The following is a 22,395-nucleotide window of genomic DNA, read 5'->3' on the forward strand; positions in this document are numbered from 1 at the left end:
GAGTGGGGATTTACATTCTCCTTCCTTTCCCCTCCCCACAACCAGGGGCGGAATTCTAGCAGGAGCTCCTTTGCATATGAGGCCACACACCCGATGTAGCCAATCCTCCAAGAGCTTACAGGGCTCTTCATACAGGGCCTACTGTAAGCTCTAGGAGGATTGGCTACATCAGGGGTGTGTGGTCTAATATGCAAAGAAGCTCCTGATAGAATTCCACCCCTGCCCACAACAATCTCCTTCCCTTCTTGTCCTGTGTGAGGTAGGTGGGGCGAACAGATAGATCTTGCCACTGAAGGAATAGTACAGAGCCAGTTTGGTGTAGTGGTTTAGTGTGCAGACTCTTATCTGGGAGAACCAGGTTTGATTCCCCACTCCTCCAGTTGCAGCTGCTGGAATGGCCTTGGGTCAGCCATAGCTCTGGCAGAGGTTGTCCTTGAAAAGGCAGCTGCTGTGAGAGCCCTCTCAGCCCCACCCACCTCACAGGGTGTCTGTTCTGGGGGGAGAAGATATAGGAGATTGTAAGCCACTCTGAGTCTCTGATTCAGAGAGAAGGGCAGGGTATAAATCTGCAATTCTTCTTATTCTTCTTCAAAGAGAGTTCCAAAAGAACTGCTCATGAGAGAACAGCTCTGAGAGAACTGTGACTGGCCGAAGATCACACAGCTGGCTGCATGTGGAGGTGTGGGGAATCAAACCCAGTTCCCCAGATAAGAGTCCGCCACTTTTAGCCACTTCACTGAACTGGCTCTGTACTATTCCTTCAGTGGCAAGATCTATCTGCTTTGTGCAAGTCACCACACCACAGTGGAAAAGGTAAAGGCAAGAAAGACAGTTTAAATGCAGTTGGGATCCGGGTTCCCTTCTCTGCAGACACGTGGCGTTTAAGGAACGGGGCTTACTTCCAGTCTTCAGTAAGCGTTTCTCTTCCTCCTTCAGCTTGTTCTGCATCAGACGCAAGGTGTTCTCTGCTTCCTGTGGGGAAGAGAAGAGAAAACATCGAGATCAGAAGAGCCGCTGCGGCAATGTCCGGCTCAGGAGCAGAACAAGTCATGGCTCAACCGCTGCTAAGGTAACCAGGTGCTGATCTGCAGTGCAGGAAAGTCTAAAAAAAGATAAAAATAAGCAATATTATCTTCACCCCCCTCAGCTCAAATTCTGGACTTCAAAAGCACAGCAAGCCTCTTTTTAAGTCTGATCTGAAGTCAGGAAAAGGGTTGGAACTTGGAAGCTTGCAAGATCTTTAACTGGTTGAGCCACTGAAAGCAAAAACAAGACCTCTCTTCTGTCCAGAAAAAAAAGGGGGGGGGAGAGGAAGAGGCAGTCTCAGCCATGAATCTCAAGAGATGGACCAATGAAATTGGGGGGGGGGGAATCGATGCCAGCGAATGGGGACCTTCGTTTTGCCCTGCCAAGTTCGGGAGAGCTGTGAGGTGCTGGAAAGGGTTCCGGAAAGCGCTCCGACGATATTGTGAAGCCCGCAACCCAAGCAAAGTTCTGTCCGTGCTCTGGGCTGCAAGGACACTGTGATTCCAGAAAGAGAAATAACAACTGGGGCACAGAACTTAGGTTTCCTGGAAGACAGCCAAGACAAGACTTGGAGGGAAGGGGCGGGGATCCGGAAATGGCTCTCCTGGGCTGCTTTTAATGTTACAATTTAGCTCATTTTCGGGCACCGTTTTCATGTCCTAAATCCCCCCACCCCCTGCCACAGATTGTGTTAGTCTTTGAAGCGCACCTGAGCTCTTGTTCTTTTCTGTTGCTACAGACCAGGGGTGGCCAGACTAGCTTAATGTAAGAGACGCATAGAATAAATGTCAGACGTTGGAGAGTCACAAGACATGAACATCCAATGTTTGAGGAAGGGGGAGGGAAGGAAGATAGATGGCAGAGGGAGAGGTGAAAAGAAAGCAACTTTACCTTTCCAAACATTTTCCAAGCCACTGGCTGGCTTGGCTTGGGGAAGTGATTTAAAGAAACAAATGCCTTCTAGTCACCAATGGAGTTGAAAGGGCTTTGAGAGCCACACCATGTGTGGGGAGAGACACAGTTTGGCCAACCCTGCTACAGACAGACTAACACAGCTAGCCACCTCGATCTGTCTCCAAGGACGGCACCGCATTTAGCTGCCTACTGATATAAGGACAGAGGGACTCACATTCCAGCTGTATCTGAAGAAGTGAGCGGTGGCTCACGAAAGCTCATTCCCTGCCGCAAATTTTGTGAGTCTTCAAGGTGCTCCTGGACTCTCGCTTTTTTCTAAAGATGGTAAGGGAGTTGCTTATTTTTGGGTGTTTCCCAGGGGCCATCCTAAACAGAGCTGCACTCTTCTTCCATGTCTGTTGACTTCAGTGGACTTTGAAGGGTGTTAACCCTGCTTACGATTGCACTGTAAAGCAGGGGTGTCAAACATGCAGCCCGAGGGCCGGATCAGGCCCCCTGAAGGCACCTATCAGGTCCGCGAGCAACACACTGTCATCTGCTTCCTTCTCTCTCTCTTGCTTCCTTCTGAATCACAACTCGCTTTGCCAGGCTTGCTTGATTGCACAGAAGCTACAGAGCAAAGTCTCTGTTTTCTCCATTGCACACAAAGCATCTTATGTACAAAAGCTTGCAACACCCAGCCATTTCTTGTTTTCCCCCTGGATCTTAGGCTCAAAGCACTGAGCATGAGATTTCTGTAATGAACATCAATAACTCAAAATTAGGTTTGCTACTTAACAGATACACACCTGAACAGCCTACTCAAGGTTGCTACAGCACAGGCATTGTCTCCAGATTTTGATGCAATAATTCAGAGTAAGAGGTATTAGTTATGAGAATCTGTTAAATAAAACATTGCAAGAGGGCTAATCTTTTAAACATGTTTTAAGGAGGTTTTTTTTTTAAAAAAATATTTAATTGTGTTTGTTTGTGTCATTTACAAAGTTTACATATCCACTACCTGGCATTACATTTTATGATACACGTCGCCCTGCCCAACAAGGTCTCATTTACGTCAGGTCCGGCCCTCATAACAAATGAGTTTGACACCTCTGTCAACTTATAGTTGCTTATAGTTTTGTACCACCATTCCTTTAGGGAGCCCCGAGGGGTCACTCTCTCCGTCTTCTCTTTTGGGGATTCTATTAAGGAAGAACCGTTTAGGTATTGCACAAAATTGTGATTTAATTCAGCTAACTATAGTTTGTATGGTCATCCAAATGTGTCTGTCCCCTGTCCTGGATCTGAAAGCTGGTTTATTAGCAACAGTTAACGGTAGCTGAAGTTTTGAGCGATGCACAAGGGCAGATATCGTTGGTTGCGTTCTCCAGTGCAGTCTTGGGAAAAGCACAACCCACAGGTTATAGTGACAAATTGACTAATATTTGCAACAATAATAATTACAACAACGTCCCTAGTGAAAGTCCTTATGGAAGTCCATCTGTCTCTTTTTCTCCTTAAAAGGACTAGCGATAGATGTTTTCTTGTGGATGTATCCACCGTGCAAAGATCTCGATAGAAATCCCTGGACAGGTTGTCGACTTCTGCTACACCTGTTTCAAAGCCTTTGTCATAGATTGATATTTCACAGTATACAAATGAAGATAAGCAAGGCTTTTTTTGTAGCAGGAACTCCTTTGCATATTAGGCCACACACCCCTGATGTAGCCAATCCTCCTGGAGCTTACAGTAGGCCCTGTACAAAGAGCCCTGTAAGCTCTTGGAGGATTGGCTATGTCAGGGAGGTGTGGCCTAATATGCAAAGGAGTTCCTGCTACACAAAAAGCCCTGATGATAAGTATCACACTCTCAAAGCAAAACTCGTAGGGACACTAAGTCTCCGGCAACGTTCTCTCAATAATGGTGGTGAGCCGTTATTGAGAGAACGCTGCTGTAGACTTAGTGTCCCTATGAGTTTTGCTCTGAGAATGGAATACTTATCATTTGTATACTGGGGAATATCCCTTGTTGACAAAGACTTTGAAACAGGTGTAGCGGAAGTCAACGACCTGTCCGGGGATTTCTATCACTGAGATTTTTGCACGGTGGATACATCCATAAGACGACATCTATTGCTAGTCCTTTCAAGGAGAAAAAGAGACAGACGGACTTCCATAAGGACTTTCACTGGGGACTTTATTGTAATTATTATTGTTTGCTAATATCGTTGCAGATATTAGTCAATTTGTCACTATAACCTGTGGGTTGTGGTTATTCATATGTTCTGGGGTGACTTTCATTGTAATTTTTAGGCTTAAGAAAACAGGCTGGTCTCTGCAGAGGAGGTGTCAGAAGGGGTAAAGGCAGCAGATATATTCCAGCAAACCACGATTGGATCAATGGTCTTCCTGCCTAACGTTGGTTTCACAAACTTGCCATGGTTAAAATGAGCAGTGGCTTCCATGTTCTATCATGTTCCAAGTCAGTCCGGCTTGGGGTTGCCTAATGAGATTCCTGGGCTGAGTGGGGATTGGAACCCGGGTCTTTCTGACCACAGTCCACAACGGTAAGCCCCCATGCCGCACTGGCTGTCTAATTGTCATCTCTGTGGTGGAATGAAAAAAGAAGAAGACGAGATTGGATTTATATTCTGCCCTCCACTCTGAATCTCAGAGTCTCAGAACAGCTCAGAATCTCTTTTCCCTTCCCCACACACACAAACAACAGACACCCTGTGAGGTGGGTGGGGCTGAGAGAGCTCTTTACAGCAGATGCCCTTTCAAGGACAGCTCTGCAAGAGCAATGGTTGACCCAAGGCCATTCCAGCAGCTGCATGTGGAGGAGTGGGGAATCAAACCCAGTTCTCCCAGATAAAGAGTCCACACACTTAACCACTACACCAAACTGGCTTTCAGCAGGGGCTTGAGTGAGCAGCGGGTGATCTAGCGGAAACTTGGAGGCTGCAACGATTGGACCAGGAATCACCTGGGGGGAATTTACATCACACCTGGCGGGGCCGAAGCCTTGGTCACCAGCTTCCGGTTAACTGACTTGCCTTCCCCCCACTACCCCCACATCTTTCCCGCGGCTATTGCATTAGCTGGTTTTAAAAAACAATTTTTATCCAGCAAAGGCCGGAAGAGTTAGGCGCTGGGAAGCAATCACATTAAAAGGTTTCTCGCCCCTTTCTTCAGGCTTACCCTCGGGGAGAGAGAAAGCGCACGTTTGGTCTCTAGGAAATTGCGGCACAAGTTGGAGAGCAATTTCTTTTATAATTTCCCAAATTGTACTTTTGCACTCCACCCACTTACAGCTCTTATTCCTTCAGCAGCGTGGGTTTCTTTTCCTTCTTCTCGCCCTCCTCATTCCCTCCCTCCCACGCCCGTAAAGATGAAGGGTAATGTTTGGGTCTTCAGGAGAGCTCTTAATGAGGAGGAATAAATAGATACTTTCACTGCGGCGCTCCTAAATGCATTTAACTAACACCTTGTCTCCAAAGACTCAGCTGGGTTTCAGCGGCAGGGCCATCTGTTACACCAATTACAGCAGAGAGGAAAGCGAAACAAGGAAAGAGCTGTGATGATTAATGTCCACTTTCGCCAGAGAGGAGAAAAAGAGGACCAGTTTCTCAGTGCTTGAGTGACCATAGCTGTTGGGGCATGATGGGGGATTGGAGGATATCTGCCCGCTTGGTGCCAAATCGCAGCCACAGCAGATGGACGCTCTGTGCCCGACATCCCTTGAACTTGCTGCACTCGCCAGTTGGTACAGGGGCCTGGCTCCTTCTTCAAACAGCTCACTTCTTCAGCCAGGCTTCCGACAGGGACGTCAAGCATGGAGCGAGGGGATCTTTTGGATTTCTTCTAGAGATCAGGGTCTATTAATCAGGTGTGGCCAAACTTGCTAAATGTCAGAGCCACATAAATATCTACAGAAGCCTCCACGGATTGATTAGGTTTTAGATTAATTTTGTACATCCTTTGCTATCTCTCCCTTGCTGCATTATGTCAGAGCAAGTTAAAGCCAATAGAGCTTACTACCAATGTTCCCTCTAAGCTGAGTTAGGGTGAGCTAGCTCACAGGTTTTTAGCCTCCAGCTCACACATCTCAAAAGCCTCACATGCCAGCTCCCGCTTGTTGTCAGTGGCTTTGCCATCTCTCCCTCGTAGCATTATGTCAGAGCAGGATAAAGCCAATAGAGCTTACCACCATTGTTCCCTCTAAGCTGAGTTAGGGTGAGCTAGCTCACAGGTTTTTAGCCTCTGGCTCACACATTTTTGTCTTAGTTCAGGAAGGATGACCCCAGAGCACGCTAATTTATGCAGCAGCTCACAACTTTAATGCCAGTAGCTCACAAAGTAGAATTTTTGCTCGCAAGACTCTGCAGCTTAGAGGGAACATTGCTCACCACATAAGGAATAGCTGCCATTCAAGCCTGGTGCTGTTTCGGTTTGTCGGGCTGGCTCCGCCCGTAAGTCCTGGCAGGCCTTTGGCAGGCCAGCTATTGAAAGCCATTACATCCAGCTGCAGACTTTGCCATTCAAGAGAAGAGAAGTCTTGGAGAAACAATGTCTGAGGAGTGACATGATAGAGATTTACAAGATTATGCATGGGATAGAGAAGGTAGAGGAAGAAGTGCTTTTCTCCCTTTCTCACAATACGAGAACGTGGGGGCGCTCAATGAAATTGCTGAGCAGATGGGTTAGAACAGATAAAAGGAAGTACTTCTTCATCCAAAGAGTGATTGACACATGGAGTTCACTGCCACAGGAGGTGGTGGCAGCTACAAGCATGGATGACTTCAAGGGGAGATTGGATAAGCATATGGAGCAGAGGTCCATCAGTGGTTATTAGATGGAACTCTCTGGATGGGGCAAGTGATGCTCTGTACTCTTGGTGCTTGGGGGTGAGGCAACGGTGGGAGGGCTTCTAGTGTCCTGGTCCCACTGGTGGACCTCCTGATGGCACCAGGGTTTTTTGGCCACTGTGTGACACAGAGTATTGGACAGGATGGGCCATTGGCCTGATCCAACATGGCTTCTCTTATGTTCTTCAGATACCTCTGAAGAAGTGAGTGGTGACTCCTGAAAGCTCACCCCCCGCCACCGATTTTGTGAGGCTTCAAGGTGGTACTGGACTCTTGCTCTTTTCTGCTGCTACAGACTGACTAACACGTCGGCCCATCTTGATCTTACCGTCTTTGCCCTTCTCCCGGGTTCACAGATTTGGCATTGTCTGTTTTCTGAAGGCTGAAGTTACAGGCGTTTCTTTTAAAGCCCCGGATCATTCGTTTCCTGGCTCTCCGGAATTCAACGCACTTCACAGTGCCCAATAATGTGCCCGAGAGCCCAGACAAGGAGGAGGGCCTGACTGCAAGATTGGCAGCAGTGGGGCGCTGCCTCAAAGAGGATAGTGCCATTTGTCAAGAATGGTTCAAGTACTGCTTGCCGTGAGTGTATCCATTTTGGCTTAGGCCGCATTTAAATGTATTCTTGCTAAGCTAGAGGGTTCGCTTGCTAATCTGTTTTATTATGTCTGTAACAAGCACAAGTAGCCTGTTCTACGCTGGGAATGTGGCACGGGCAACTTTTGAAGGTCAAGAGGCTTTATCTGCTACCCAGAGATTCCTGCTTTTACTTCTGAGAGTGGTTGGTATAGTGGCTAAGCGGTTAAGCCTCTTATCTGGGAGAACCAGGTTTGATTCTCCACTCCATCATGTGCACCTGCTGATGCAACCTTGAGTCTGTCACAAGTTCTCACAGAGTTGTTCCTCTTGAGAGCAGTATCTGCCAGAGCTCTCTCAGCTAGCTCAAAAAAGTGGGGAGGATGATTTTCATTGGTGGAGAAAAAAGGTGTTTTTAGTTTGAGCATGTAATGGATGGGATCTAAGGGCTTATCTCTGTATGTGCTGAGCCTGGGGGTTCAGTTTCACCAAGACTCAGTCTTGGAACTGGAACATATGAAGTTGCCTTATACTGAATCAGATACTGGGTCCATCAAAGTCAGTATTGTCTACTCAGACTGGCAGCTGGTCTCCAGGGTCTCAAGCTGAGGTTTTTCAGGCCTATTTGCCTGGACTCTTAGTTGGAGATGCCAGGGATTGAACCATGGTCCTGCTTACCAAGCAGATGCTCTACCACTGAGCCACCGTCCCTCCCCTACATCTTCATTTAATGAATAAACCTTATTTGATTGCATCACAGGGGTGATCACTGATGGGGATCGTGCAGCACCCGACAAGACGCTTCCCCAGGGCTGAAGGGAGATTCGACCGGGGTGGTTCCCGGACTTGCCAGCTTGCTCGTTTTGGAGAAAGCGGCGGCAGCATCTGTGTTACTCTGCAGCTATCTGCCCGCTGCCGTGCTTGAGCACTGGTAGGCAGCCAGAAACCGCAGCCTCCGTACGGCGAAGAAGTGGCTACCAGCCAACAACCAGAAGGCGATTTAAGACTCCTTCCTCAGTCCTTCAAGGGGTTCAAACTGTTCACAGTTGTTTGGGTTTCGTTTTTCTAATGCCAATTCTATTTTCACAAGTCAGAGGAGGCAGCCGTTTCAGAACAGAGAAAACGTCTTCTCCCTGTGCATGCCGAGATCCAAATCTGCTCCGAATACATCTTGAGATGAGACTTCACATGCTAGGTTTCTTTCATGTTTATGAGTGCTGAGCGCTTAATATTAATAATGCAAAGTATTATTAAAGGTAGCTATTATTATGCTTGGCAAAAGCATCAAAAGAAGCGTCACAATCATGGCAGCCCTCACCCAAGTGCTTCAGTTTGGTGTAGTGGTTAAGTGCGCGGACTCTTATTGGGGATAACCGGGTTTGATTCCCCACTTCTCCACTTGCAGCTGCTGGAATGGCTCTGGGTCACCACAGCTATTGCAGAGCTGTCCTTGAAAGGGCAGCTTCTGGGAGAGCTCTCTCAGACCCACCCACCTCACAGGGTGTCTGTTGTTGGGGGAAAAGCTAAAGGGGATTGTAAGGTGCTCTGAGATTCTGATTCAGAGAATAGGGCGTGGTATAAATCTGCAGTCATTGTATTCTTCAAAGCCGCCAGTTTGGAAAGGGATACCAAAGGGGTCCCCACTGGCAAGGGGAGGCTGGAGAACAAGGAAGTTGGATGGAAGTCCAGAGTTCTGAGCTATGTCTCTGTAACACACAAAGCTAATTCAAACCTTCATTCTTCAGCCAGTACAGTCTATTCTCTGTGATTTAAAACTCTATGCCAGATGTGATCGGGACATGGACTTTGCGAAGGCTCCCAGAAGGACAGCCGTTCAATACCGCTGCACGACCTCCCCATCCTCGTAATGAGCTCCGACGGATCACAGCCGGCTCTTCACAAAACCTCTGTTCCAAATTTCTTTCAGCGGCTGGTTTTCCAATTATCTTTCCTAGCCTCTGAAGATGGACTTTTTTATCCCTTTTCTAATTTTTTTGAGTTTTCATGAGGGAAGCGTTAGGATTGTCTGCATTCTTAAGCTCATCGCTTTGTCCAGGAGATACCAATACTTTTTAACCGGTTTATCAAACGTCGACAAGAAAGGAAGTTCATCTTTATAGAACATGGATAACATTTAGAATAGCAGCATTAGTGCTTCCCATTTGGGAGATGGGGGAAGGATAATGGCTTCCTCCACACCTTGGCCAGAAAATCTGGGTTTTTTTTTAAAAGGCAGTCAAACTACATTTTCTCTTGGAACTGGAGTTCTCTCTCTTTTGGGTCAGGCACAAAAATGCCTTGGGCTAGGGGTGTCAAACATGCACCCGGAGGGCTCCTATCAGGCCCCCAAGCAACTGGCTGTCATCTGCTTCCTTCTGCATCACAGCTTGCTTTGCCAGGCTTGCTCAATCACACAGGAGCTACAGAGCAAAACCTCTGTTCTTTCCATTGACAAAGGCTCCTCTCTTGTGGAGGAAGAGGCAGGGAGGCAGAGCTTGCTTTGCCAGGCTCAATCCCACAGCAGAGCTACTGAGCCAAGCCTGTCTTCCTTCTATTGGCTGAGGCTCCTCCCCCTCCTGGTCCCCTGGGGAAGGAAGAAAAGAGCCAGAGCTTCCTTTACCCAGTTCCTTGGATCCCATGGGAGAAATACAAAGAAAGCACCTTTAAGACCAATTAGTATTAATGTTTTGAGCATGTTTTAAGCATTCTTAAAATCTTTACAACCAGTTTGGTGCAGTGGTTAAGTGTGCGGACTCTTATCTGGGAGAACCAGGTTTGATTTCCCACTCCTACACTTACACTTGCTGGAATGGCCTTGGGTCAGCCATAGCTCTGGCAGAGGTTGTCCCTGAAAGGGCAGCTGCTGTGAGAGTCCTCTCCAGCCCCACCCACCTCACGGGGTGTCTATTGTGGGGGAGGAAGGTAAAGGAGATTGTGAGCCGCTCTGAGACTCTTCGGAGTGGAGGGCGGGATATAAATCCAATATCATCTTCTTGTCTGTGTCCTTTATAAAGTTTACATCTCTGCTAACTAATCTTAAATAGGTACACACATGGCCCAGCCTGACAAGCTCTCATTTATGCCAGATCCGGCCCTCATAACAAATGAGTTTATCTCTGCTTGATTCTGACCTGGACAGCTCAGGCTGACCTGCTCTTGTCAGAACCTAAGTATGGTTGGCCCTGGTTAGTCCCTGGATGGGAGGCCACGAAAAAAAAGTCCAGAGTTCCTGTGCACGGGTAGGCAATGGCAAACCATCTCTGTTCCTCTCTTGCCCCGAAAATCCTACAGGGTTCCTGTAAGTCGGCTGTGACTTGTCAATACTTTCCACCCCTGCTCTGCTTGACGAATAGCTCTCCACTTCTCCAGCTAAACCAAAGGGAGATCAAACTACTGTAAAGTGCTTGGAAAAATACTGGACGTGGTCATGGGTTCAGAATGCAGATTTTGCAGCCTCTTTGGCTGCTACCGGACCTCCCTCAAGTTGCGAGGGGCACCCTTAAGAGGATCACAAATAGAATGGGGGGGCGCCCTAGTGTTCGAGCGCATGCTGGGTGCTCCCCTGGAAACCTGAGGAGAACAACAAAGTAGACACTGGAGAGTTGCACACAGATATTAGAACAGGAATCAGGGGCTGGGGCCCCAAAAACAACAGCCGTGAGAGAGCAGCAGGAAGCTCTTCTATGGCACTGAAGGCTGAAACCATCACCACCAAACTCCGATGGCTTTCAAGGCTTTAGCACAGTGGCCCCCAACCTTTTTGGCACCAGGGACCGGTTTCGTGGAAGACAATTTTTCCATGGACCGGTGTATGGGGTTTTTGCCATTCTGGGTTGTCTTCTCCCTGCCCCCCCATACCCCCCCCCATTGGGTCTTTAAATTATGGGTAGGCAAAGGTCACTGCTGCACTGCCCCTTCTGCCCACCCGGTACCCGGGCAGATGAAGGAGGTAGTGCTGCAGAGCGAGGCTGCTCCTACAAGGGGAGGCCACTTCGGAGCGAGGCCATGCTGCCTCTTTTGTCCGCCTGGGTCCCAGGCAGGTGAAAGGGGCAGTGCAGTTCCTCTGCCTCGCTCTGCAGCCCGGTTGCTAACAGGCCACGGACCGGAACGGGTCCACAGCCCAGGGGTTGGGGACCCCTGCTTTAGCAGACACAGCCAATTCCCAGCTTTGCCTCCTACAACGATAAAGCTCCAAAAGCAGGCCTTTCTTTTTTCAAAAGGCTCTCGATCTAGCGATCCTGAAGGCAATTCGCAACAAATTAAAAAGCTGGCAGGGAACACAGGCCTGGCTCATCTCTCAAAACGAATTCAGGCTTAACAGAAATGCAGTCCTGGGCTGAGGGACAAGAGAGCTTTGTGTTTGCACTGCATCCGGTCTGGGTTGAACATGTGCAAAAGCGGCTGCGGTTAGATCAAGCGACGCCAAGGAGATGCAACGGGAAAGCTTTCCTTTGCTCTCTGGTGTTGCTGCTGCCGTTCAGGGTGAACGATGGGATGCAGACCTGACCTCAAAGAACATACCAACACGAAGGAGACCTGGAGTATACTTGCACAAAAACAAAAAGAAAAGCCCCAAGATGACAAGAATTCCAGTAAATCCAACCAGTATCTCAGTCAGTAATATTCATATTACAGTAATATTCAGAGAGCCAGTTTGCTGTAGTGGTTAAGTGTGTGGACTCTTATCTGGGAGAGCCGGGTTTGATTCCCCACTCCTCCACTTGCACCTGCTGGAACGGCCTTGGGTCAGCCATTGCTCTGGCAGAGGTTGTCCTTGAAAGGGCAGCTGCTGTGAGAGCCCTCTCTGTCCCACCCACCTCACAGGGTGTCTGTTGTGGGGGAGGAAGATAAAGGAGATGGTGAGTCACTCTGAGACTCTGAAATTCTTAGTGGAGGGCAGGATATAAATCCAATATCATCTTCTTCTGTATTATCTTCAAAGAAGAAGACCGCAGATTTATACCCTGCCCTTCTCTCTGAATCAGAGTCTCAGAGCGGCTTACAATCTCCTATATCTCCTTCCCCCATAACAGACACCCTGTGCGGTGGGTGGGGCTGAGAGAGCTCTCACAGAAGTTGCCCTTTCAAGGATAACTCCTTTGAGAGCTACGGCTGACCCATTCCAGCAGCTGCAAGTGGAGGAGTGAGGAATTGAACCCAGCTCCCAGATAAGAGTCCGCGCACTTAACCACTACACCAAACTGGCTCTCAATGTCACAATATAAGCCTCTGAAATCATTCACAATATTAAGTACATACTAAACAGCCCCACAAACAATCCTCTACTGTACAAGAATGCAACAATCCAGTATCGCAATACTTGCAAAAGCTGCTCTGCCAAAGGAAACAGTCCAAATTAGTCCAAAATACAGCTGTGTTCCAGAAGACCTCTCCTGCCATTCCAGACTTCAAAAGTGTAACAACAGCTGAGCTGAACCGGTGACCGGTAACATCTGGTTTCAAATATCTTCAGCTAGCATCAATCCCAGAGCAATATTCCTGCACCTGAAAACCTCTGCAAAGGAGAATAGCATTTCAAGACTGGGACACCTCCAGCCTTCCATCAAACAATTATAACTTCAGTTCCGTCTTCTCCAAGGCTTAGCGTCCTACTAGGCTGACCTCAAAGAAGTCTGATGCCCGTTTTGAAGTTGCGGAGTCCCACACAGCTTCTGCCTCTGTCCTTTGCCAATTCCTGGTCCGACCAATGGCGCGTACGGGATGGTTTCTTCAATCTTTGGTGTGGAACGGGCTTTAAGCAGTTGTACAGAGATAATGCGGCACTGGAGAAGAATTTTATGGACATGGTGGACCATGGAATAGACAAATAAGTGAGCTCTAGATTAGAACAGAGCCAGAAATTCTCTCTAGTAGCTAAAACGAGTGAACCGAGGCTGGGGTACTTTGGTCACGCTGAGAGAAGACAAGACTCATGGGAATCGACAAAAGGAAATGCTGAAGGCAGCAAGAAAAGAAGACAATCCGATGCCAAGAAAGGTTTTTTTACGTCAGCTAATCTCCAAAGTTGATCTGGACATAAGTAACAAGATTTTGCCTTTCATAATGCATTTTGCTGATCAGTTATGATTTTGCTTTGCCTGGCTTTGCTCATCATTTAATACATGTAAACTTAGAATGGAATGGAGCGTACAGCAGATTCCCGAGACAGCCATGGCCTCACTTTTCTCTTTGACCTTGAGAGACAGGTGCCTTATCAGAACTGCTGGAAAGAACAGTTTCAAGTGTCATTTCCAAAGAAAAGACACTTAACTACTGTGGGAAGGGAACTGGGCACATGCATTTCAAATGCTTTCCTGCTGCTTTTTCTTGCCTCAGATTGCTTACGTCATTAACTGCCATGTCTAGTGTATAAGTATCTGACCCTATCCTATGAGGCCAGTTCTAACAAAAAATGTCTTGCTGTGAACATGTATCTCTTCAATAAACTCCTTATTTGATATAAACCGAAAAGGCTGAGTGGATGAGAACTACACAGAACCTGACACCCAACATGAGATGGGCTGACTCCATCAAGGAGCAAGGCTGTTATTGCTAGAATGTCCAGGAGGCTGTTAATTCATAGGGCTGCCATATGCCAAAAAAGAATGGCACATAACACACAAGGAAATAAGACAGCTACAGCTAAGGCAAAGGGGTAATCAGAGATTGAAGGACTCCCCCAAACCTTAGTAGCAGAGCCTCTTTCACAAAACTTCACCCAGGACAAGCGGGACCACCAGTTGCTTGCAACCCTTTCTGTTCATCTGCAAGTCTGCGCCTGACTTTTATTCTATCTCAGCTCTCCCTCGGGCCCTTGCTAATTCCTGGTCCTACCAATCATAGGACCTACCATGGCTCAGCACTCAGCTCCAGCCCCGGCTACTCACCTGCAATCTCACCCACAAGGACTTCCCTTTCCAACTGCCCACTGCTGCCATAATGGTGCCAGAGCCAAAGACATCAGTCCTGAATGAACATCTTGCCATGCTGGCTTCAGAATCAGCACCGAGCCCAAGGACGGTGCCAGATGTCCCTCCAACCTGTGCCAGAGCAACTGACTCTTCTTGCTAGGTCAGAGGTGCGTTCTTTAATAAGTTGAGAACCTTGTGGCTGGTGGGTTAAGTCAGAGGAGAAGGAAACAGATGGCAAAGTTGGGGCTGCAGAGAAAGGCAATCAGAAAAAGAGCCTACGCTAGAGTGAGACTTGAGTTCAAAGAAAAGAGGCCGGCCGGGGATCAGAGCATGCAAACAAAGTAGCGCTCGGTGAATTAGTGTCCTTTTCAATGGCAAACTCTTTGCAAAACAATACAATTGATCGGGGACCTCTCCAATTAAATCCAGCGGGTGCCTGTTGGAACAAGATGTTGTCTCAGCAGGCTTCTTCGCTATCTGCTTCCTTCTCTCTCCAGACCCTGGGAACGAATGAATTGTAATGATTCAATCAAAGCTCATTTGCTATTCTCTCGGCGTATTGCGTTCCTCATTGTCCTCGTTTGCTTGGGTCCACCGGCTTGAATGGGTGGCATTCATACGACTCCATTGGAGGATTCCGTGGGGATCCTAGGATCGGCTTCCTTTGTCTGACACAGTTTCGCTAACTGCGCTGATTGCTAATGGGAAATGACTGGAACAGCTGCGGCATCTTTGTTACAAAGAGATCTTCACAGGCCCAGGATTTCAGAACTGTGATCTTGCACAGCAAAGGTAACAGGTAGGGGAGAAGTTATTGTGATGTCTGATCTGAAATATGTTTGATCTTTCCCGGAGCTGACTTGCCACAGACACGGTTCGGTTTTCAGTACTGTCTCCCTTTTGCCACACTTGAATATTCACAAAACCCCCACAATGGAATATCTTCAGGAAGCGTTCAAAGCACTTCACGTACATTAGTGTGATCTTTACATCAAGAACATAGGTCTGTATTGCTGTGCTCTTGTTGCAGAAGGAGATGTGAGGATGGAGGTCCACTGGCAGCTAGCGAGTTCTCAGCAGTTGCAAAATTCCAATGGATTTGAGGCTCCTTCTCTTAGACATGACTCTAAACTAGGGGTGGACAAACTTGCTTAATGTAAGAGCCACACAGAATAAATGTCAGATGTTTGAGTTGCAAAACATGAATGTCAGATGTATGAGAGCCACAAGGAAAGGGAAGGGAAATAGATGGTGGAGTGAGGGAGAGGTGGAAACAAAGCAACTTTAACTTTAAAAGCATTATTCAAGCTGCTGGCTAGCTTGGCTTGGAGAAGTGATTTAAAGAGACAAATGCCTTCTCCAAGCAGGCCGTTGGGGTGGGGGTTTCAAGAGCTACACCGTACGTGTTAAAGAGCCACTTGTGGCCCTTCTGATAGACCCTGGGTTTCAGCCACCTTGTGACACAAAGTGTTGGCCTGGACAAGCCATTGGCCTAATCCAACATGACTTCTCTTCTGTTCTTAGGACTGGGGCCTCCTCCAGAGATTCAAACAAGGCGAGCTTGTTAAAGTTGAAAGCTTCCCAGCCTCTGGTCCTTGCAGGATCTCTCTTGGCCTCCGAAAGCAACCGTTTAGAGGCCTGGCCTCAAGAAGGAGTTGCCTGGTTACCTCAGGCCACCCAGGAGTCTATATGCTGGCCAGAATCCCCACATATGAATCCCTTTCAAAGTGCCAGCTAAGGCTGCTAACACAGTTCGCTCCCTCCTGCCCCAACCAACCCCACCGGGAATTCAGAAGAAAGCAAAATGCATTCACACTTACAGAAAGTGTAAAGAAAGGCTGCTCCCTCCCTCCCCCCTTTTTAATCTACTTCACACTCCCTCCTTCTCAGGCACCGGCACCCCTGCAAGAACAGCTGGCTCGACAAGGCCTCTAAAAGGCTGCTTTTACCCTAGAATTCTAGACATCTGGTAGGAGCAAAATTGATCAGGGAAAGCCACATCGCTGAAGGCTGCATCCCCGCCGGCCAGCTGGTACTCCAATGCTGGAGTGATTGGTTAAGGTCCCATGACAAGGAGCAGTGGAGGAATTCCAGCCCTTCAGAACAGCAAAATTGTGCCGCAGCTGCTCAAAGGCTGGTCACTCAGGAACCTGCAAGCTTTGCATGACAGTGTATCCCAAGGTAACATTATCTAGGAACCGTTTGTGGACTACGGCTTAATTGGAATGAATTATCCCCACTAGAAGGACAACGTTAGGAGAGGCAATCGTTTCGGGATCAATTGAGCACCATGGAAACCCGAACTCCCGTTCTCTCTATCTTAACAAGCCAGGAAACTTTCTTGGAATATCAGACTCTTGAGCTGTTCCATTAGTGATCTCAGGGGAGCAGGGGAAACTACTGCCAGTATATTCATAGTCTGGCTGTTATGTGTCTCAGTGTGTTAAAATGAGGGAGGCGGGCTAATGTGGAAGGGGTGAGAAAGGAGCAAGGGATGGGAAGAAGACACGATGCATGCCATGAAGAAGAAGAGTTGGATTTATACCCTTCGCCAGGGGTGACCAAACTGTGGCTCAGGAGTCACACGTGGCTCTTTCACACATGTTGTGTGGCTCCTGAAGCCCCCACCACCCTGTCAACCAGCATGGAGAAAGCATTTGTTTTTTTAAATCACTTCTCCAAGCCAAAACAGCAACTTGGAGAATGCATTTAAAATTGCTTTCTTTCCACCTCTCTCTCAATCCCCCATCTATTTTCTTTTCCTTCCTTCCTTCCTTCCTTCCTTCCTTCCTTCCTTCCTTCCTTCCTTCCTTCCTTCCTTCCTTCCTTCCTTCCTTCCTTCCTGTTTTGCAGCTTTCAAACATCTGTTGTTCGTGTCTTACGACTCTCAAACACCTGACATTTATTCTATGTAGCTCCTATGTTAAGCAAGTTTGGCCACCCCTGCCCTTCACTCAGGGTCTCAAAATAGCTAGCAACCCCCTTCCCTTCCTCTCCTCACAACAGGCACCCTGTGAGGCAAGTGGGTATGAGAGAGCTCTAAGAGAACTGCTCTTGAGATAACAGCTCTGAGAGAACTGGGACTGACCCAAGGCCACCCAGCAGCTGCAAGTGGAGGAGTGAAGAATCAAACCCAGTTCTCCAGATTAGAGTCTGTCGCTCTTAACCACTGAGTCTTCAACCTTTCCAGGCCTGGGACCTAATCTTTAGCCACTAGGATGGCTGCAAGAGACCCACTGAGCTTTAAGCACATGACAAGAGGCTTTGTGACATCAGAGTCACGTGACAGGAAGAGGGAGGCAGACTCTCCACCACCAACTCTTCCCTCATCCCACCGTCATGCTGCTCTTCTGAGAGTGCATGCAAAGTCAGGCTGCTGGGGGGGGGTCACCTCTACGCACGGGAGCAAGTTCTTCTGAAAGCACTTTGACAAAAAAAAAACTAGACCAGGGGTGTCAAACGTGCAGCCTGAAGGCCGGATCAGGCCCCCAGAGGGTTCTTATCAGGCCCACGAGCAACTCACTGTCATCTGCTTTCTTCTTAGGGGAGGGACGGTGGCTCAGTGGTAGAGCATCTGCTTGGGAAGCAGAAGGTCCCAGGTTCAATCCCTGGCATCTCCAAAAAAGGGTCCAGGCAAATAGGTGTGAAAAACCTCAGCTTGAGACCCTGGAGAGCCGCTGCCAGTCTGAGAAGACAATACTGACTTTGATGGACCAAGGGTCTGATTCAGCATAAGGCAGCTTCATATGTTCATATGTTCTGCGTTACAGCTTGCTTTGCCAGGTTTGCTCAATTGCACAGGAGCTGCCGAGCAAAACCTCTATTTTCTACACTGGCTGACCAGCACATGAAGCAGCTCATGTACAAAAGCTCACAATGCCCAGCCATTTCATGTTTTCCTTTGGTTCTTAGGCTCAAAGTATTCACCATGAGATTTCTATAAGAAATGTCAATAAATCAAAAGTTGGTTTGCAACTTACAGATACGCACCTGAACAACACCTGAACAGCATACTCGAGATTGCTACAGCACAGACTGTCAGACACTGGAAAACTACTGTGATGAAATGCTTAGCTTAACAGACTCCATTTTCTAACCTCTGCTACTAACCCTGGGGAAAGACCTTGCATATCAAAGTAGGAGTATAGTTGTTACTTACAATGGTGTGAATTCCTTTCCCTGGAACTAACAAAGGCAACCTCCCTTTGAAGATAAGATGCCTCCGGGGATGGCAGTTTGGCCATCCCTGTGAGACCACGAACCACAAAGAGATAAGAGAAAGTTACTGTGTGAAACATAGCACCTTGTACCAGTAATGTTTAGGAATGCAGTTTTGCGTAGAAACCTTTGATGTACAACTCCTTAAAGTAACGCCTCGTATGCAACACTGTATCAGTTCCAATCTTTCCACGCTCAGAAACTATGGACTATCAAATAAAGCCTTAACTTTGTATCGAATGGAGTCTGGTTGATTTGAAGTTCCACTGTCTGACATTTTGGAACTGATCCAAGGAAAGGTTTATCCAAACCGGCAACTTTTTAAGCCAGATGACTGCAAAATTTCCGGACAACGGAGAACCTACCGAACCCGTGGAGGAGATGAAGACCCCCTCCCACGTCACCGCTGCTTGGCGTACGGGAGGGTCCCCGCTGCACTTCCAGACACTTCTTATCACCCCGCAAAGGTGGAAACCTCGCACCTCAACCACCCTCATGGATGAGGCTGCAGGCCGCTACAAGAACATACTCGCTAGACCGGACTAAGGTGGGGACGGCGTCCCAAGAAGGGAAGAGGCCGAGGAGGAGCGAGGTCGGGGAGGCGACTCTAATCGAGAGGATGGCAGAGCCCCGAGAGGGGAAGAAATCCTTGAACAGCTGAGGAACGAGATGCGAGGTTGGGCGAGAGACCTCCAGAACGAGATCCAGGATAACACGGTGCACATCGCCAGAGAGGTGCAGCGGCAACTAGATCAGATGCGAGCCCAACCGCAACTTGCGCCCAACCTGCCAGCCCCGCAACCTGACCCACCAGCACCGCCGCTAGGCGAGCCAGCGGAACCACCAGCGCTGCCGGTGCCCCCTGTGGGGCCGCCGGCTCCCCCAGTGCCAGCGGGGCCGGCGGTACCCCCAGCGCCAGTAGCGCCACTGGTCCCAGCAGCGCCCCCAGCATGGCCAGTCGGACCCCCCGCCCCAAGACCGCTGGTCCCAGGGCCCTGGGATGGAGGCAGAGGCCGGGGGTTGGACATCACGTTCAATGGCGATCCCGAAGAAGTGGAGTACTTCACTATCCAAGGCAACAGCTACATGCCTTATTGGGGAAACACATTCCCTGACGTACCCAGCTGGGTGGACTACCTCGGTTCGAAGCTGAAAGGAGCAGCTCGACGGTGGTACGTGAGCCTGTACGAGAGCCGGGCCCCCGAACTGACCAGTGTGGAGGGGTTCCTACAAGCCAGTACGAGGACCCCCTCCAAGAAATGAGAGCCCTAACCGCTCTACGAGACATACAGCAGGGATCGCGATCGGTGAGGGAATACATGGCAGACTTCAGGGCCCACTGTGCCAAGGTGCGGGGTTGGAACGAGAGGATGAGGATCGAAGCCTACCAGCGGGGCCTCAATGCGAGCCTGCTGGATCGGGCCTTCCATCAAGCCCGCCCAACCACGCTGGTGGGGTGGATGCAATTAGCGGGAGAGGTCGATACCAACATGAGGCACATCGCCCTGCAACGCCAGCAGCAGCAAGGGGTAAGGGGGGACGAGAGGCTCGGCCAGGGGCCAAGGCCGAACCAAAGAAAGTGCCGGCTCAAGGGGGTCCCCCAAGCCATCGACAGGCCGGAAGTGCTTCCGTTGCGGCAACCCGGGGCACTTAGCAGCTAATTGCCCAGAGAAGCCTCGAGCCCCCCCCCTTAACCCGAAACCAACGGCGGTGGGACCGAAGAAGACATCGGGGAAAACCAAAGAGCCCAGTCGGGGCAGCACCGCCACATCGCTGGTGCTTGACGAGGATACTATAATTATCAACGACTCGGGCGAGGAGGCGTGGGAACCAGAGCCGGCGGGAAACGGGAGCGACCTGCACTGAAAGATGCCAGACAGCAGGTCGTGGATTTAACGGCACCATTACAGGTGAGAATAACCGGGGCCCTACTATTTGTACCCTTGACTTTGCAGAACCCAAAACTTAAGCGGTTTATGCATGCCCGGGCTTTGATCGACTCGGGGTGCAACCGTGAGATCATAACCCCAAGACTGGACGCTCTGGGGTTGTCCAGGACTCCCCTTCCCCACCCGATCCAATTCGAGCAAATGGGTGCGTCGGCCATGAGGGGAGAACCATGTATGGAAGGAACCCAGGGGCTACCGGTGGGAAAAGAGGAACATTGGGAGGTGGAAGTCTTCGTCATTGCTCCTTCATCCTCCTTCGATGTGGTGCTGGGGGTGGGCTGGCTCTCCCGGCACCAGCCAGACATACAGTGGGGGGAGCAAACGATAGACTTCACTGACCAACGGTGCACCCATCATCATTGGTTGGAAAAATGGGGGCCAACGCCACCTCCTAAGAATGAAAGGATGTCTGTGTCGGTGGAAGAGGTCCGATCGATACCAAAGGAGTATCGAGACTTGCGCAGGGTGTTTAGCGAGGAGGAAGCGAATGAACTACCACCCCACCGCGACACTGATTGTGCAATCAAATTTATCCCAGAGCAAGAGCTCCCAAAAGCAAAACTGTACTCAATGGGGTGGGCAGAAAAAGCAGAATTGAGGAAGTTTATCAACAAAAACTTGAAATGGGGGTTTATTAGACCCGCCACAGCCCCGCATGCCGCCCCGGTCCTCTTCAGAAAAAAGAAAGACAGGAGTCTTAGGCTTTGCACCAATTTTCGCGGGATAAATGAGATCTCCATGTCCAACGCCTACCCCATCCCTTTGATCAAAGACTTACTAAGCACAGTGTCAGAGGGGTCCATTTTCACAAAACTAGACCTGAGGGATGCCTACTTCAGAGTGAGAATCAAAGAGGAGGACGAATAGAAAACGGAATTCAACACGCCCATGGGGCAATTCGAGTACTTGGTGATGCCATTTGGACTGCAAGGGGCCCCCGGGGTATTCATGAACTTTATCAATGAAGTGCTTAGGGAATACCTATACAAGGGGGTGGTGGTGTACCTGGATGACATCATTATCTATTCAAAAGATCTACCATCCCACGTGCAACTGGTCAGGAAGGTACTCTCTACCCTATATCAGAACAAACTGTATGCGAAGCTGTCTAAATGTGAATTCCACCAGACGGAACTGGACTATCTGGGGTTCTGCGTGTCCAGGAAGGGATTAGCAATGGACCCGGCCAAAATACAAGCGGTGTTAGACTGGGAACCCCCGAGAACACATAGACAGCTACAAGCATTTCTCGGATTCGCAAATTTTTATAGGGGGTTCATTCAGGGGTTCGCCCAAGTCATGCTGCCCCTGACAGACTTACTTAAGAGCAAGGGGAAGGGACCGGAAGCTAAAAAACCCGGAGCTCGACTGCCCTGGTTGCCCAAATGCCAAGGGGCGTTTGATGAACTAAAAAGGCTGTTCACCAGTGAACCGGTGCTCGCCCATCCAGACGAGCTAAAGCCTTTCGTGGTCCAGTGCGACGCTTCCGATGTAGCCGTTGGAGCAATATTGATGCAGAAAGATGACGAGGGGAGGTTAAAACCGTGTGCTTATATCTCTCGAAAATTCTCGCACAAGCAATGCAACTGGTCGGTCTGGGACAAAGAGGCGTTCGCAGTAACGTTCGCCCTAAAGACCTGGCGGTCCTGGTTGGAGGGGGCGAGGGTGCCGTTTGAAATCTGGACTGACCATAAAAACTTGGAGGCGCTCACTGACCGGCGGAAACTAACCGCCAATCAAATTCGGTGGGCAGGGTTCTTTGCCAAATTCAACTTTACCCTCCAACACATCCCCGGCTCAAAGAATTTCTTGGCGGACGCCCTATCACGGCTGCCACAGCACGAGAGCCAGAGGGAAGAAGTCATAGACTCTTATTATTCCCCCGCTGGCGGTTGCCGGGGGGGGGGGGAAGTGACTACTCGCTCCGGGAAGAAAACGGGGCAAGCGGAACCAT

General features: G+C 49.2%; 1 protein-coding gene across 1 annotated transcript in view; it reads right to left on the reverse strand.

The window, feature by feature from the left end:
* CLUAP1 (clusterin associated protein 1) overlaps window positions 1-22,395 on the reverse strand; it is a 122,631-nt gene that overhangs the window by 28,922 nt on the left and 71,314 nt on the right. The window contains exon 9 of the mRNA XM_060260822.1: window positions 900-972. Coding sequence (XP_060116805.1) covers window positions 900-972 — 73 coding nt within the window. The remainder of the gene's footprint in view (window positions 1-899; window positions 973-22,395) is intronic.

The sequence above is a fragment of the Heteronotia binoei genome, chromosome 20, assembly GCF_032191835.1.
Source record: "Heteronotia binoei isolate CCM8104 ecotype False Entrance Well chromosome 20, APGP_CSIRO_Hbin_v1, whole genome shotgun sequence".
NCBI lineage: Eukaryota > Metazoa > Chordata > Lepidosauria > Squamata > Gekkonidae > Heteronotia > Heteronotia binoei.